This window comes from Glycine max, chromosome 17 (assembly GCF_000004515.6).
Source record: "Glycine max cultivar Williams 82 chromosome 17, Glycine_max_v4.0, whole genome shotgun sequence".
Taxonomy (NCBI): Eukaryota; Viridiplantae; Streptophyta; class Magnoliopsida; order Fabales; family Fabaceae; genus Glycine; species Glycine max.
Genome location: NC_038253.2, coordinates 4,369,088 through 4,384,446, shown reverse-complemented (window position 1 = coordinate 4,384,446; position 15,359 = coordinate 4,369,088). Strand labels below are relative to the sequence as shown.

The following is a 15,359-nucleotide window of genomic DNA, read 5'->3' as shown; positions in this document are numbered from 1 at the left end:
CCCTTAGCCCGCCTTAGTTGCGTCCTCTTTGGGGGTTGCCTGAAGTGCAACTAGGAGGGTGGTGGTTTTGTCCCACATCGGCTAGTGATACGGCCAAATTGAAGTATATAAGTTGGGGGTAATCCTCACCTTATAAGTTGATTTTGTAGGGTTGAGTTAGGCCCAAGACCTCATTCTAAGAGTAACCAACTTCAAATCTTTTAGAAACTAAAATGGTGTTTTACTAAAACTGTGTACTAACAGGGAAGCTTTTCCTATTTGGATCTATAAGGAAATTTCTTGTTTTTTTCTTCTTCCTGGAAGTCACTCTGAAATGATGTCAATTATTCATCTAGTGCATGCTGTTTATGAAGGTTTTGTAGGGTTGAGTTAGGCCCAAACCCACATTCTAAGAGTAACAAACTTCAAATCTTTCAGAAACTAAAATGGTGTTTTTACTAAAACTGTGCACTTACAGGGAAGCTTTTCCTATTTGGATCTCTAAGGAATTTTTTTTTTCCTGGAAAAGTCACTCTGAAATGATGTCAATTATTCATCTAGTGCATGCTGTGTTCAGTAAGGGATTTAATTCCCTGTTTGGTTTTTGAAAACAACTGAGGCAGAGAGAAATTAGAGGGGTGAAATATGTATTAAATTGTACTGAAATTCTTTGAATATTTTTTTTTGGTAAAAATTCTTTCAATAGTTGAATATATTAAATTGATTATATTTATTCTTTTTTAGTTTTAGTCCACCTGTTTTATTGATTAAACAGATTTTTTTCCTGATGTTTCTTTGTTGGTTGCTCTCCTTCCTCAGGTAACAGCTGTTGGTATTAATACTGAATGGGGGCTTCTAATGGCCAGCATTTCAGAAGACAATGGTGAAGAAACTCCTTTGCAGGTCCCCTTTTTACATGCAGTTTGTTTTTTTATTTTCTGCTTCTAATAGTATGTTAACCTATATAAAGTTCTCAATATAGGTACGCTTAAATGGTCTTGCTACCTTAATTGGTATCGTTGGACTCTCTGTGGCTGTCGTTGTTCTGATGGTGCTACTGGCCAGGTTTCTATCTGTTTCTTTCTATGATTTAATTGTATTTTAGTTTAAATTGCAAATCTTTAACTCTGACCCTGTATCAAATAGAACCCTGTGGTGTATTCTTTGTAGTTAACATCCCTTGGGATTTCAGTTCTGTCAAAACCTGCTTAAATTTAAGCATATGGTTTATTCTCTACTAACTCATTTGGTTAACTACCAAAATTGAAAGCAAGGGTAATTTTCCATTTGTTGAGTTAATTGCCAAAATTAATATTGGTTATTTGCCATATATTGAAATTTGAAAGTTTAAGCATGTTACTTGCCAACCAGGAAATCACAGGATTATTTGCCAAATGGTCAAAGTTGAAGTGTATAATTTGCAATTTAATTTTTTTTGAACATTTTTCTGAAATGGCAACCTATAAGCACAGATATTTCTCTGGGCACACTAGAAACCCAGATGGAAGTGTTCAATTTATAGCGGGCAAGACCAAAGTTGGTGATGCTATTGATGGAGTAATTAAGATATTCACTATCGCGGTATGCGCATTGATAAGTACTAGACTGCCTGAACATATATGATCCTTTGCAGATAAATGTTCATAAACTTTGACAAGCTATAACATTAATAACTGAGGTGGTTGTAATCCGTTGAATATGCAGGTCACCATTGTAGTGGTTGCAGTGCCTGAAGGGCTGCCTTTAGCAGTTACCTTAACGTAAGTTTGATAATTTTTATCTAGATTTTACCTAGTCTTGATGGATATGTGATAACATTAACATTGCTGCTACTGCACATTATGTATAACAATATCATTGTCCTTGTACTTTAATATGATATATAGATTTGATCCTTAATTCTTTTAATGAGTGTACCCAATATTGGTCCAATGTAGATTTTCTGACATTTTTCTATCTTATGGCTTTTTTTTTTAATTTCAATTTTATTTTCTTATCATTATATGATGCTACCCATTATCTCTATTCTATCCATTTTAGATTGTCAATATGGTCTTTAATATCTACGATATTTCTCTCTCTCTCTTTAAATCTTATTTCTCTCTACTAACACTGTTTCACATCAACTATTTTATAGACTTGCCTACTCAATGAAAAAAATGATGGCAGATAAAGCTTTGGTATGCCAACTTTTGTTTGTGCTATAGGATTTTGGCATATCTATTTGAGAAATGCTGTTTGATATAACACATTGAATTGCAGGTGAGGAGGCTTTCTGCCTGTGAGACAATGGGGTCAGCCACAACCATTTGCAGTGATAAGACTGGAACATTGACTATGAATCAGGTTAGTTCTGATTCAGTATTGAAACCCTATTTATAATATTTATGGTAAGCTACACATACTTGTTGGAGAGCACTTGTTGCAAATATTTTAATTCTATTGTGGCATATGTGCTTCCCAACTTATGTCAAGTAGGAAACATATCAACTTGTAAGATTAGGAGTTAAGAATTTCAACTAACCTGTCAATGTGATATCTTATCAAACTAACACAAATAGGCAATGGATCACGGTCTGAGGGTTGATCATTAACTATTTATTTTGGGCAAATAGTTTTAGGAAGTAGTTTATTTCTGTTGGCGTTGATGAAGATAATAATGTGTCCAGCAAATTTTAATTTCACCTAAATTCTGAGATAGATGACTGTGGTTGAGGCTTGGATTGGTGGTGGGAAGAAGATTGCTGATCCTCATGATGTATCACAGTTCTCTCGTATGCTCTGCTCTTTGCTGATTGAAGGTGTTGCACAGAACACTAATGGAAGTGTATATATCCCTGAGGTATGATAGAAATGTGTTACTTTGCTCAGTCCCCCCCCCCCCCCCCCCCCCGCCCCCCCAAAAAAAAAAATAATTACTACTTTATGAATGATTCTATTCATAACAGGGTGGTAATGATGTTGAGATTTCTGGATCACCAACAGAAAAGGCAATATTAGAGTGGGGAGTTAAGGTCTTTTTTGAAACTTAAAATTTCAACTTCATTTTAAGGAGTTTTATGCAATTACAACTAGTTATGAGTGTTAGATCAAATTTCAGCTTGGGATGAATTTTGACACTGCCAGATCAAAGTCATCAATTATTCATGTATTCCCATTCAATTCAGACAAAAAGCGAGGAGGAGTTGCAACATGGGTGGTAATAGCTTGTTGCCATTTTAATTCAAATATGTAAATTTTTTGCTTCTGTTCTAAACTGATTAGGGAGCTAATATATTATATAATAATGTACTATATTTTGTTTGTCATCCAGACCACTATTGCTAATAATTTTATACTTTTCCGCAGTCTGACTCTGAAGTCCATATACATTGGAAAGGTGCTGCTGAGATAGTCCTAGCTTGCTGTACACGGTATTTTGATGCTAATGATCAGTTGGTGGAGATGGATGAAGCAAAGGTTGAGGAAATAGTTAAATATTTAGATCAATAGTTAAGCAAAGGCATTGGTATATCTTAATAGAATTTTTGCTAAGTTTTCCTATTATGACTCCTCTTTTCTGTATCTTTTATCATTACATACACTCATGAAATAAAAAGCAAATACAAGTATTACATGAACTGTTGGATGGAATTTGATTCTTGTTTTTGACTGATTTTGATAATGTTCTCTTAATTAAATTTTTCTGGCTCGCAGATGTCAACTTTTAAAAAAGCTATTGAAGATATGGCTGCTGATAGTCTACGTTGTGTTGCGATTGCCTATAGATCATATGAAATGAAGAATGTTCCAACTAGTGAGGAAGAACTTGCTCACTGGTCATTACCAGAGGATGATCTTGTTTTATTGGCTATTATTGGCCTAAAGGTAATATTTCCTCTAGAAATTAGATTGTCATGGAGTTGGGAACCCATGAATGAGAGTTAACACATAGAATGAAAGAATGGAAAGGAGCTGTTTTTGATATATGAACCTTTATGAATAGAGCTAATGCTCAGTTCACAATTGTTATCTTCTCAGAATTATACCTCTTGCCTTACATCCCACCATCTATCTTTTAAGTAACTGCTGTAAGCCTGTAACTGTCAAACCTTGCTATTTTGTTTGTCCTCCTTCTATTCTTCCAAGTTATAACCCTTTAGTCGTAATGCATTGTCATCTTTGTTATGTTACCAGTATTAATACGTCCTGATTGTGTTCTTGTCTAATATTATATACTCACATTTTTTTCCTTTTTGTTAGTTTTATGTTGAATCTCACTAGCACTACTCTTACTCATTTTGTTGCATGACTTCCACACATTAATTTCTATCATTTCAATATGTTCTTACTATTTGTCTTATGCCCATTATACATTGAAATGCAGGATCCTTGTCGACCTGGTGTCAAAGATGCAGTGCAGCTTTGCCAAAAGGCTGGGGTTGAGGTATTAATACATGCTTTTGATGTTGAAAGTCATTTGTTCCATTAAGCGACAGTGGTTATTGAGACGAGTATACATGTTATAGTACTCTATTTGTACTGCTAAGCGGCCAATGTTTCCACCCATTGATGACTTTTAGCCGTTGTTTGGTAAGAGGGAAATAGGAGGGGGGGAGAGGATGAAATTAATTTGTGGTGTTTGGTGTGAGAAAAAGAGCATGGAAATGTTTTTAAAAATGGTGGGACTCACCATACTATTTGCAAAATAAGCTCTTTTTAGCTTATTTTAGTTTCACAATCAAGCTGATGAATAAGCTATTATTTAATTTTATTGAATAAGTGCTTATTTAAGATATTTACCCAAACATGCCCTGTGGCATTAACTCTCTCTTCCTTTTGTCTAAGCTGTTCCTTATGAGTCTTGAGAAAATTGAAACCCCAAATTGTTCCACTAGAGGATAGTCAAGTAACATCACCAAGGCTTACAGAGTTTTGCATGCTCCTCTTGAGGCTTCTATTATTGGGCAAGGTTCTCTTTGTTTATCACAATAAGAGCTAGTAAGCATCATATGTGTTATAATCCTCTACAGTCTTCATTGTCTGACATGCTCATCAAGAATATAAGATTCAGAAACCGCCAATGAATCTGCTAGCATTCCTTATATGAAGAAACCTTGGGTGAGATGAGGGGCCTTAGCCTGCGCTACATGCTGTAGGGAAATACCAGGCTCTGACTTAGGCATAATCTATTCATCCCAGAAGTTAACTTAACCTTCTTACTGCTCCTTTCCCATTGGTCCACTACTTCACTTCTCCAGGACAATCACTGGTTATTGTAATCACATATCCAGTAATGTCTTTAATTCGACAATCCAGTTTTTAATTTTGTAAGACCACAGATATGCTAATAGTCAATGCCCAACCTAATCCAGAGTACCCCACCCCCTTTCCCTGTGACCTGAGCTGATTGCTGGTAAAAAGCTGCTGAAATTGCCAGCAGGGTAAGTAGGGCCCTGACAGCACTTATGGAGACACACTGTTTCAGCTGCAACAATGGTTTTATCTTGCTGTATTCCAATTATATATCTATCAGATTTTTATATGATTTTGGTAGCATCTCTGGTGAAGATAAGATGTAATGATCTTAATTTTTTCTTGATATATTCTATCTAAATTAATTTTATTAATATGAATTTCATGAATTAAAAACTACAGTACAATTTATTAAATCTTTGCATCTATCGTAACTATTCTTATTAATGGTGGAATGTTGAGACTTAGTTATTATGTTTCTCGTAGAGGGTAAACCTTCAGAACTACAGGGGTTTTAGACACACTAGTTATTAGATGTAAAAGAATGGATTTATGATACTAGTGAGTCCCTTATGGTACCTTTTATGTGAATTGATTTTTTTAATATTTAAAAATCTGTCATTGCTTTTGATATGACGAAAATGCAATGGCCAATTTTTCTATTATAGGTTCATCTGATGTTCAATATCATGCAAAATGAGCACTGTTTAGGTTAAGAAAGTATGCAAGGCATGTGCAGTTTTATTCTTATGAAAAGTTCTAATTTGCTTGGTTTGGATTTCTGTCCCAGGTAAAAATGGTCACTGGTGACAACGTTAAAACTGCAAGAGCAATTGCTGTGGAATGTGGAATACTTGGTTCAATTTCTGATGCTACAGAACCAATCATCATTGAAGGAAAAAGATTTCGTGCCTTGACAGATGAAGGGAGAGCAGATATTGTTGAAAAGATATTGGTATAATCCAACTATAAAGCCTTAGCGATGTAACTGTTTGGACAACTAGATTAAGTGTCTATGCTATGTAATAGGTTATGGGACGGTCATCTCCTAATGACAAGCTTTTGCTTGTGCAAGCATTGAGGAGGAAGGGGCATGTTGTGGCTGTAACTGGAGATGGAACAAACGATGCTCCCGCACTACATGAGGTTTGCAAAGCATTTCTTATTCTTAGGATGTGGGTTTGGACTTAACTCAACCCCAAAAACTAGTTCATAGGATGAGGGTTGTCCCCCACTTATATAGGACTTGGGTTTTTTCCAATACTTATGTTTTCAGGCATGTGCTTTTATTTTTATCTTAGATACATGTTAAGATGATGACAGTAATTATAATGATACAATAGGCGAGTATGACCGATGTCAACATTGTTATTGCTGTGTTAATTTTATATTCTATTAGAATCTATTGTTCTGACACATTTTTTGGTTCAAATTATGTGAACTAGTTTTTGTTTTCATGGTTGTGTTTGTGACTCTATTTTTGGAGTTTAGGCCGATATTGGTCTTGCAATGGGTATCCAAGGTACAGAAGTTGCTAAAGAGAGCTCTGATATCATTATTTTGGATGACAATTTTGCTTCAGTTGTGAAGGTTAGTCCTCATTTCTTATTTGGAAGATTTTGAACTGTTCTTATAAATGATGCATGTTTAACATCTACCTTTTGAAGGACTATTTCTGGCATTACTTGAAATGCAGAATTGTAATTTTTTTAATACTTTTTGTTTTGTGAGAGGTATAGAATTAAGGTGTATCCCATAGCCTGATATTATTTTATGTAAGCTGATTATGAATTGATGTTTGAAGCATAAGTGGTACTGCCTTTCAATTTCTTTCGCCAATTCAGGTTGTCAAATGGGGGCGGTCTGTATATGCAAATATTCAGAAATTTATCCAGTTTCAGCTTACAGTCAATATAGCAGCACTTGCTATAAATGTTGTTGCTGCATTTACCACCGGTGACATCCCACTAAATACAGTACAGGTTTGCTTTCTATTTGTCTCTAACTGGTTTGTGCTCCCTCATTTATTCAGAAGGCTATCCTTATGAACTATACCTTCATTAATTTATCAACAGCTTCTCTGGGTAAATCTTATCATGGATACTCTTGGAGCATTAGCCTTGGCAACTGAACCACCAACTGATTCCCTGATGGATCAAAGTCCAAAGGGTCGAAGGTCAATTTTTTTTCCATCATTTTTTTTATGAAAGCAAGAAAATTAAAGAGAGAAGAATAATGTAAAAGATCAAAGTGATATATATCCTTCACAAAATACCGAAACAGCAGGGTACAATTAAAGTGAGCAAGTAATAAAACATTGATGCAGTAAAAAGTTTTGTGAATCACTCTCAAAATAATCAGCAGCCAAAAGCTATATAAAGATTCCAGTGAATACTGAATTGGTTAAGCTTGCATGGATTTTACATAATGTGCTTGTGGGCAATCCTAGTGTTGAAGCTCCATTACCAGAACATCAGATGCAGTGCCTTTTTTTTTAATGGTTTTTGTGTTATGAAATTGACTGTATCTTTTTTGCTGTACAGAGAACCTCTTGTATCAAATATTATGTGGAGGAATCTGCTGATACAGGTGAATTCTGTTTCTCATTTAGTAGCGCCCCTGTGGTCATTGGAGCTGACAGGGATTTTATCTTGATGTGGACCAAGTCACAAACAACTAGCAAATGAATGTTAAAACTGTAATACATTGCTTATGCTTATTATTTCTGCTGTCTCTAAATCATCAATAATGGCTGGAATCTTTCAGGCTATGTACCAAGTGTCCGTCTTGCTTATACTTAATTTCCGAGGTGTGAGCTTACTGGCTTTGAGGGATGAGCCCAACCGCCCTGCAATCAAAGTGAAGAACTCTCTGATATTTAATGCATTTGTTCTTTGTCAAGTAAGTTCTTCTCGTCACCAATTAATGGGAAATTATAAAGCTCTAAGTTCAGTGGCAGGCCACTACATTTCATATTTAATTTTTTCTATTTATACCTTAATTGGAAACCAAATTATAGAACAAAGGAAGTTACTATGTCTTTTTAAAGATGAAAATTATCATCTTTATTTTCTATAGTAGTTGTGATTAAGCTCATGGTGAATTTACAATCCCTAATAAAGTCTACCACGTTTTCTTTCATATTTTCTTTTCCATTTTCATATTGGTTACTCGTGTATCAATGTTGGATTCCTCTGTTTTTCGTTGCTGCTAAATCTTTTTGATGTCAGAAAAAGGTTGTGGATTCATTTCCAATTCATTCCTCACCTTGTATTTGTAGTTATATTGGTAGCCATCTTGTAATTACACTTCTTTTTTTTTTCATTTAAATGATGACAAAGAAAATATTCTTCCAAAACTGCAGGTCTTTAATGAATTTAATGCCCGAAAGCCTGATAAATTCAACATATTCAAGGGAGTCACAAGAAACTACCTCTTCATGGGGATAGTAGGAATAACTGTTGTGCTTCAGGTTAGCAATAGATACTGATATTACTATAGAAACGGTAGGAAAATTGCAGAGAACCAGGTTCTGGTTACAATGGAAATAGTAGAAAATTTAGATGCAGAAAGGTAAAACAAAAACTGCCAAGAGAATTAGTGCCTTCACTGCCCCCTGGCATTAGTGACCCCAAATGATGGTACCCCCTGCACCTCCCTTCAAATTCACCCTCACGCCCCACTCATGCTTGCTGCGTCATCCTCTCCAATATCCTGCTGCTTAGTATCCCCTCTGTTTGAGACATGCAGAACATATTTCTCCACTTCACTTCCCAAACTGCCCTTATTCCTCCTCTCCCTTCTGGGGTTTACTTTAACAGGAGGCCCATAGTGTTGAAGCACGCTAGTTAGTCATGTTAGAAGTCTTCTCTAGTCGTTTGCTTTTACTTACAACATATAGGTAGGGCTACCATAAACTTTGTTACTCTTTTTCAGATTGTCATCATTGAATATCTCGGGAAGTTCACTAAAACAGCCAAGCTTAATTGGAAGCAGTGGCTCATTTCAGTTATTATAGCATTTATCAGGTCAGTTGGTGATCTTTGTATGCTATTTTCTTCTCCGATGAGTTTTTGTTTGAGATTGCATTTGATGGATGTTTGGGAGGGCCTTGATTGTTTTTAATACTGTATGTATATGTATAACTCGAAGGATAATGATGCATTTATGCTAATATAGACTAGAGTACTTGAACTGTGCGAGCATGCTAACTGATTCTTCCCCTGCTCCCCATTCCTCAGCTGGCCTCTTGCTGTGGTAGGAAAATTGATACCAGTACCAGAGGCAGAACTCAGTAACTTTTTCCGAAAATGTCTTCGTAGACAAAATTAAAGAAGGATGGAATCTGAGGCTTCTCAGCAGAGTCTTTGCTGATTCACTCTCCCGTCCGTCTCATTTATTGACAGGTTTAACTACATCCTTGGTGATGGAAAATAGTATACTAGTTAGTTGTACAGAGATTCTACAGATCCATACAAAAGTTGGATTTGCTTTATACTTAGGTCCTAACAAGGTTAGATTTATCATATGCGAGGAATTTCAGCTAGTCTTTTTTTACCACCAGTGTATTTTCAGTTTGACAAACGCTGATTTATATTTTCGTATATTTGACGAGTTGCAGAGATGTATGATAATTCCTTCCAATTCGTTGTTTCAATTTAGCTTCTATCTTATTACGCCTTTTACGTGTATTTTTAAATTTAGATAAAATTTGGAAAACAAAGAAAAAATATTTAAGTAGATATACCCAATTATGAGGATGTTGGGTATAATTAATTAAAAAAAATAAGGAAAAAATTAAGATGATTTTAGAAGTAATTAGATTTTGAGAAAAGCAATTGAAATGTGAACAAAGAAAAAATAAAGAGTAATATAATTTGAAAAAACGTAAGATCTGATATTTTTACTGTACAATAATTCTCAGGTACGCCAATTTTTCAATCTTAGGAGATCTGATATTTTTAAGCATTAGTTCCCCCAGTCCGCATGGCCATAATTTAAACTGGAAGAATAAAACATGTCCTATTGACGCCAGCAAATTTGAATTACACAACAATCACAATGATCCTCGGTAATTCCAAACAGCTAATAAGTTCAGCAAGAGATTTGTAAGGCCACAACTATTGCAAGTCTGTCAGACAAGCCTGTGATATGTCAACTTCGAGAGACTGATTAAAATAACAGAATACTCACAAATGGTGTATTTACACAACACCCATCAATTTCATATTCAGCCAAACACCCAGTGCAAGTATGTCTCTGCTTATTGATTGCAGCAGTAGTTTATTATTTTATTATCTTAAATTGACAACAAACTATTACATGGTTTCGGACTAGATATAGTCTTGACCAATTTTCACGTGACATTTTTTACTCTTAAAAGGTATAATTACATGTCACTGACGGGGATTTATTTTGCAAGGTTTTCATAGAGCAGACAATGAAAATGGTGCATGGCCTGCTCAACCGTTGGAGCATATCTGCCCACACGATATGCTGGGGACTGGAGGCCCTTCTGGACACCTTCACACAACACAATATCTTCTATCTGCTCATACAACAACCAAATGTGGGTATATTGCAACTTGAAGATTTAATCAACCCTGTAAAGCCAATGCTTTTTACCTGCACTTTCTCACTATCTTGTAAACTTTTTTCTATGAAATCTTTGTCATCCTGCTCAGTAAAAGAGAAGGCAGTAGGCGTTACTGCGTTAGTGTTTTAAATTGACTGCAATTGTTTTTATAAGTATTTATTTATTTTCTAACCTCGGTAATTTGTGGAGTGAAAACCCAGAAACTAAAAGGCTCAATCCTTTTGAGAATGGAGCCATCAATATGAGCATAAATCGTGAATTAATTTCTTGAAAACAATATATTAATTAAAGTCTCGAGGCTTCACTATGTTATACACAGAATCCATCAAAGCAAGATGATGTGTGGTTTTAATATTTCCATTAAGTCATTCAAAGTATGTCAGCAAAGATCTGAACTTCTCATGTCCTAACATTCCATACCCTATTCATTAACCAACAACTCTTTCCCGCTGAAGCCCCTAATGGTGGCTTTTTTCTTCATAATTAACCCCATATACAGATATGCAATGGGTACAATGGGGTCGATAGTGTAGTAAGTTAACACCAAGTCAATTTAGAGATAATATCAGGCATATGCTTAAATAACAAGAAATTACCTTCAGAGAATGTTCAAGATAGTAGTCAAATATTACTTGACATTTGTTGGGTCCTAGTGGAACCACAAGATTGGTGTCCATCCAAGGTCCATACCTATCAAGGCAGCAAACACCCCAAGTTATGAAAGCATGCTAATTTGCAAAAAATAAATACAGGGAATATACCAAAAAAGCTTGTTTAAATCAATAAATGACTAAAAAATTGATCAACCAATTGCCTAAACAACAAAGCAAGCACCTATTTATCATGAAGTTAGGGTAAACAAAAGCATATATAGCTTTTCTTCCAAGTCGATCATAATTCCCTTTGTTTTTCTCTGAGCTGCCTTCACAACTTTGGATGCTAACCCTTTCAAACATCTGTCTCACTCATAACCATCCTTTAGTACATAAGCAATCTCTGGTATCAAAGAACTACTAAAAATCCAGTTCCAAAAGTGTTATATAATTTTAGCTCACTGGAGCAAATTATTTTGGATAATATACTGATCTAGGAAGATAAAGAGAATTATTTATTTTGGTTGGAGCATAAAAGGATGAAAGTTACATGTAACAAGGGATTAAAAAAACATCTACATGACTGGATTTTTCATGCTACAGTTCAATAGCATGTAAAATAAAGAGATTTTATAAAAGATAGCACAGAAGCATACTGTGATAGAATAGGAGTCCAGCTTAAGACCAGATGCAAGGCCTTTATGTGCATATGGCACATGATAGCCACCATCTAAGTAGTTATCACAGAATACCTGCAAAAGGAGACCCCAAAATTACCAAAGTTTTAGCACCTTGAATCATACATAAAAATAAATTACATTGTGTATAATAATAATAATAAAAAAAACCTGGCAAAATTTTCGTTCACATAATCATAAAGAAAATGAAATTGTACCCCAAGTAATAAATGTAACTTTCAGGGAAAAAAAATCTATTGAAGCAGAGAGTCAATTCTCACCTTCCAATTGCATTCAATTGTGTATTCACGTCTACAAACATAACTTAGTGAAGAATCAACTCCATTGGTACTCAGTATTTCTGAAGAGCTACCAAGCCATTCCTTTGACACATTATGGCTATCAACTTCCTTCTTAGAAAGATTCTCTTTTTCCAAATTGAGAAGAACAAAAGGTCCCCAGGTAGCTACTTTCATTGGCAAAAGGCCAAAATCCTACCCTTCATGGTCACAGAAATCAGTCGACATTTTCCCTCTGCGAAATATATACTACAAGTAACTAATCATATAACATATCTGCATACATTTACATTGAAATTTCGCATTCCTGATATTCTAGTTGCCTTGAGAAGTGCTCCATTGAATCCATATGTCCACCCCTGCAGAAATCTGTCTTTTAATATCTAATTTTCCAAAACAAAGAAAAAAAAGGAAGTAAAAATAGAAACCTATAATGAGAAAGGATCAGATCATGATAACAAATTAACAAGCATTACCCATGAAGGAAAGCTTTACAATTGTGCTTTCAACCTCACAAGGATTGAAATATAAAAAAGGAGGGGAGATCTATAGACCATAGAATAAAAATAAATGCTAATATGAGTATTTAGTACTGTTGGTAAACTCACATGATAAGGGCAGACAAAGCAGGACTTCTTTCCACTTCCATAAGCAAGAAGAGAAGCATGATGACGACAGACATTGTGAAAGGCACGGACAATGCCACTATCATCTCGACAGACCACATATTCCACATCTCCTAGTCTGCAACATTTAATCTCCAATTGGTTCTCAGAAGCTTGGAAGAAAAGAACATGAATAGAGTGGGCAACTTTTTAAGTCACTCTCCTAAATATCCTTTTCCCCTTCCAAGAACCAAATGGAGCTGCAGTTAGACAACTTCATTAACAACATATGTAAATACAACAAATTACAATATGAACTGGAGTCTATGCATTTCTGTTTGAGACAAAATAGATGGATTAAAAAGAAAACCTTCCAGTGAAATAGTCACGGGGATCCTTTATCTGCTCTGTGGATCCTGGTTATAAAAATTGAGTGAAACTTGAGAATTTTTGGCTGGCAAAAAATCCCATAAGATTCATTGTAGAAGAACATAATTCAATTAGCACTTAGCAATGTCTAGAACTAGTATCTTTTACTCCCTAGTTTTACTTCCAAACAGGAAGGATCATATGTGCAAATAGAGATAATGGTTTACATCCACTACATATAAAATAGGCCAAATGACCGGTCATTTGTCTTTTTTTTTTTTCAGTTTAATTCTTTATCTTTTTAAAAGTTCATTTTAGTCCTTTATCTTATCTTTTTAATTGATTCAAAATGGTTCTTCAGTCAGTTTTACGTTAACACCATTAATAATATTCTAATAGCAGCCGTTAAAAGCCGCCACAAAACCAAAAATAGAAAGAAAAAAAAACAGCAGCGCAATATTAATGTTGCTCGTGACACAATGTTTCATCCTTCAAGAAACCTAATCCCGTTTTCCCAAATTGTAAATCACAACCTCTAATTTCTTGTCACAGCAAAATTATACCTACTATTCAATGATGCTGGATGGAATTAAACCCTCTCACATAACCTACTTTGTTGGATGCAGGCCGTGGCAGGAGAAATCATGGGGTTGTGGTCAAGGTTGGTCTTGACTATTGAAAGTAATTTATATGTCATTAATGCTCTTTTGTTCATGTATGCTAAGTGTGAGCTTAATGCTAAGTGTGGTCAAGGTTAATTTTACTACCATGATGGGTGGATTGGCACAGACAAATCAAGTCAAGGAAGCTGCAGAATTGTTTAGACTCATGTTGAGAAAAGGGATTCATGTTGATTTTGTGTCCTTGTACAGCATATTGGGTGTCTGTGCTAAGAGGGGAAAGGGATGTTTTTTTATCAACCAAAAGAATGTAACTGGTTGCTTGGTATATGTATGCAAAAATTGGGGACATGGATAGTGCTGAGAAGGTTTTTGTTAACTTGAAGTCGAATCAGCAAAGTTTTGTTTCTTATTTTTTTCGTTGTGAAATTTATTAGCTGCTGGTATTTGAAAATTACTAACGGACTAAACTGAAAAAAATAAAAATAAAGGACCAAATAAACCATTTGAGCTATAGAATACAAATGAAACTAATTGTCACAAAAACGTAGATGAAGTGGACCTCCAACTGCAATGCAATTAAGAAAAATGTTAGCAACATTCTCTCTGACAATCTCTTTTTAAGATGTTCTCTATGATTATTTATAAATTATTGGAAAGCACCATTTTTGGTAGTTTTATTTATCATTTAATGATTATCTCTCTTGATTTATATTAAATGAAAAATGAATCCTATCAAATTGATGATTTTTAATAAATTTTAATCAAAGAAAGGGAAAGTATTAAAGAGACTGCTGCTTGTATTCCTCAAGTAAGTAATATACTCAAATTCATGCCATGAGCAATCATCTTTCTTTCCTGCAAAGGTATGTCACCATACAATACACCATAAAAATAAATAAACCCATTTTTCTTCTTCTTTTCAACCGTTCAAACTAATTATTGGATTTCAAATTCTACATCTACACAATTTGTTTTCCTTTGTATTCCTAGCATGGTCGAAAAAGCAAAACAAAAATACCCAAAAAAAGAAGGGAAAAAAGGTTGAATTTTTGGGTAGAAAAAAACTGACCCACAACTTGCCAGCCTCTGTAGAAGACACGATCGAGCTCAAGGTGGAAGAAAGAGGGATGAGTGTACCATGATGTTGGGGGAGTAACGGCTTCCTCTATGGGAGTTTTGGGATTGAAGTGATGGACAAGTCTCTGAGTCTGAGATAGTTTGAGGTCTGAATTACGAATAGCGCAACAAGTGAGTGTTGAATGTTTGTTTGGAAAATTAAGGTTCAGGAGTTGTCCTTGTCGGGGATTAGAAATAAAAGGTGTCAGCTGAATGTTCATCGCCATTTGCATCTGCATTTGTGTTCCTTTGACTTTGTTTCTGCCG

At 35.0% G+C, this 15,359-nt stretch overlaps 2 protein-coding genes across 12 annotated transcripts in view; one reads left to right on the top strand and one right to left on the bottom strand.

Annotated features, from left to right (window-relative positions):
* LOC100790157 (calcium-transporting ATPase 8, plasma membrane-type) overlaps positions 1-10,842 on the top strand; it is a 26,320-nt gene extending 15,478 nt beyond the window's left edge. For 6 of the 8 annotated variants that reach the window (XM_006600406.4, XM_014769805.3, XM_006600407.4 and 3 more), the window contains 22 exons: positions 799-882; positions 962-1,044; positions 1,452-1,560; positions 1,684-1,739; positions 2,117-2,159; positions 2,242-2,325; positions 2,681-2,821; positions 2,928-2,993; positions 3,080-3,178; positions 3,328-3,438; positions 3,676-3,846; positions 4,346-4,405; positions 6,005-6,169; positions 6,244-6,360; positions 6,706-6,804; positions 7,059-7,196; positions 7,290-7,390; positions 7,758-7,803; positions 7,981-8,115; positions 8,579-8,686; positions 9,151-9,242; positions 9,456-9,871. In XM_006600406.4, coding sequence (XP_006600469.1) covers positions 799-882; positions 962-1,044; positions 1,452-1,560; positions 1,684-1,739; positions 2,117-2,159; positions 2,242-2,325; positions 2,681-2,821; positions 2,928-2,993; positions 3,080-3,178; positions 3,328-3,438; positions 3,676-3,846; positions 4,346-4,405; positions 6,005-6,169; positions 6,244-6,360; positions 6,706-6,804; positions 7,059-7,196; positions 7,290-7,390; positions 7,758-7,803; positions 7,981-8,115; positions 8,579-8,686; positions 9,151-9,242; positions 9,456-9,546 — 2,199 coding nt within the window. In that variant the 3' untranslated portion in view covers positions 9,547-9,871. Of the gene's footprint in view, positions 1-798; positions 883-961; positions 1,045-1,451; positions 1,561-1,683; positions 1,740-2,116; positions 2,160-2,241; positions 2,326-2,680; positions 2,822-2,927; positions 2,994-3,079; positions 3,179-3,327; positions 3,439-3,675; positions 3,847-4,345; positions 4,406-6,004; positions 6,170-6,243; positions 6,361-6,705; positions 6,805-7,058; positions 7,197-7,289; positions 7,391-7,757; positions 7,804-7,980; positions 8,116-8,578; positions 8,687-9,150; positions 9,243-9,455; positions 9,872-10,138; positions 10,275-10,636 lie in introns of those variants that run through there. The other 2 variants (XR_419009.4, XR_001385771.3) reach the window with 2 other exon arrangements.
* LOC100785909 (choline monooxygenase, chloroplastic) lies at positions 10,404-15,359 on the bottom strand. Of its 4 annotated transcripts, none has more exons than XM_014769808.3 (10): positions 15,046-15,359; positions 13,355-13,400; positions 12,988-13,123; positions 12,664-12,762; positions 12,362-12,574; positions 12,060-12,155; positions 11,645-11,766; positions 11,407-11,500; positions 10,840-10,890; positions 10,404-10,762 (listed from the first exon to the last, which is right to left on the bottom strand). In XM_014769808.3, exons 1-10 carry the CDS (start codon positions 15,329-15,331, stop codon positions 10,625-10,627), a joined length of 1,281 nt encoding a protein of 426 aa, XP_014625294.1. In that variant the 5' UTR covers positions 15,332-15,359; the 3' UTR covers positions 10,404-10,624. The 4 variants fall into 4 exon arrangements, with proteins under 4 accessions (XP_014625294.1, XP_014625295.1, XP_006600473.1 ...); XM_014769809.3 differs by having other exon boundaries at positions 12,670-12,762; XM_006600410.4 differs by having other exon boundaries at positions 12,670-12,738; positions 15,046-15,358.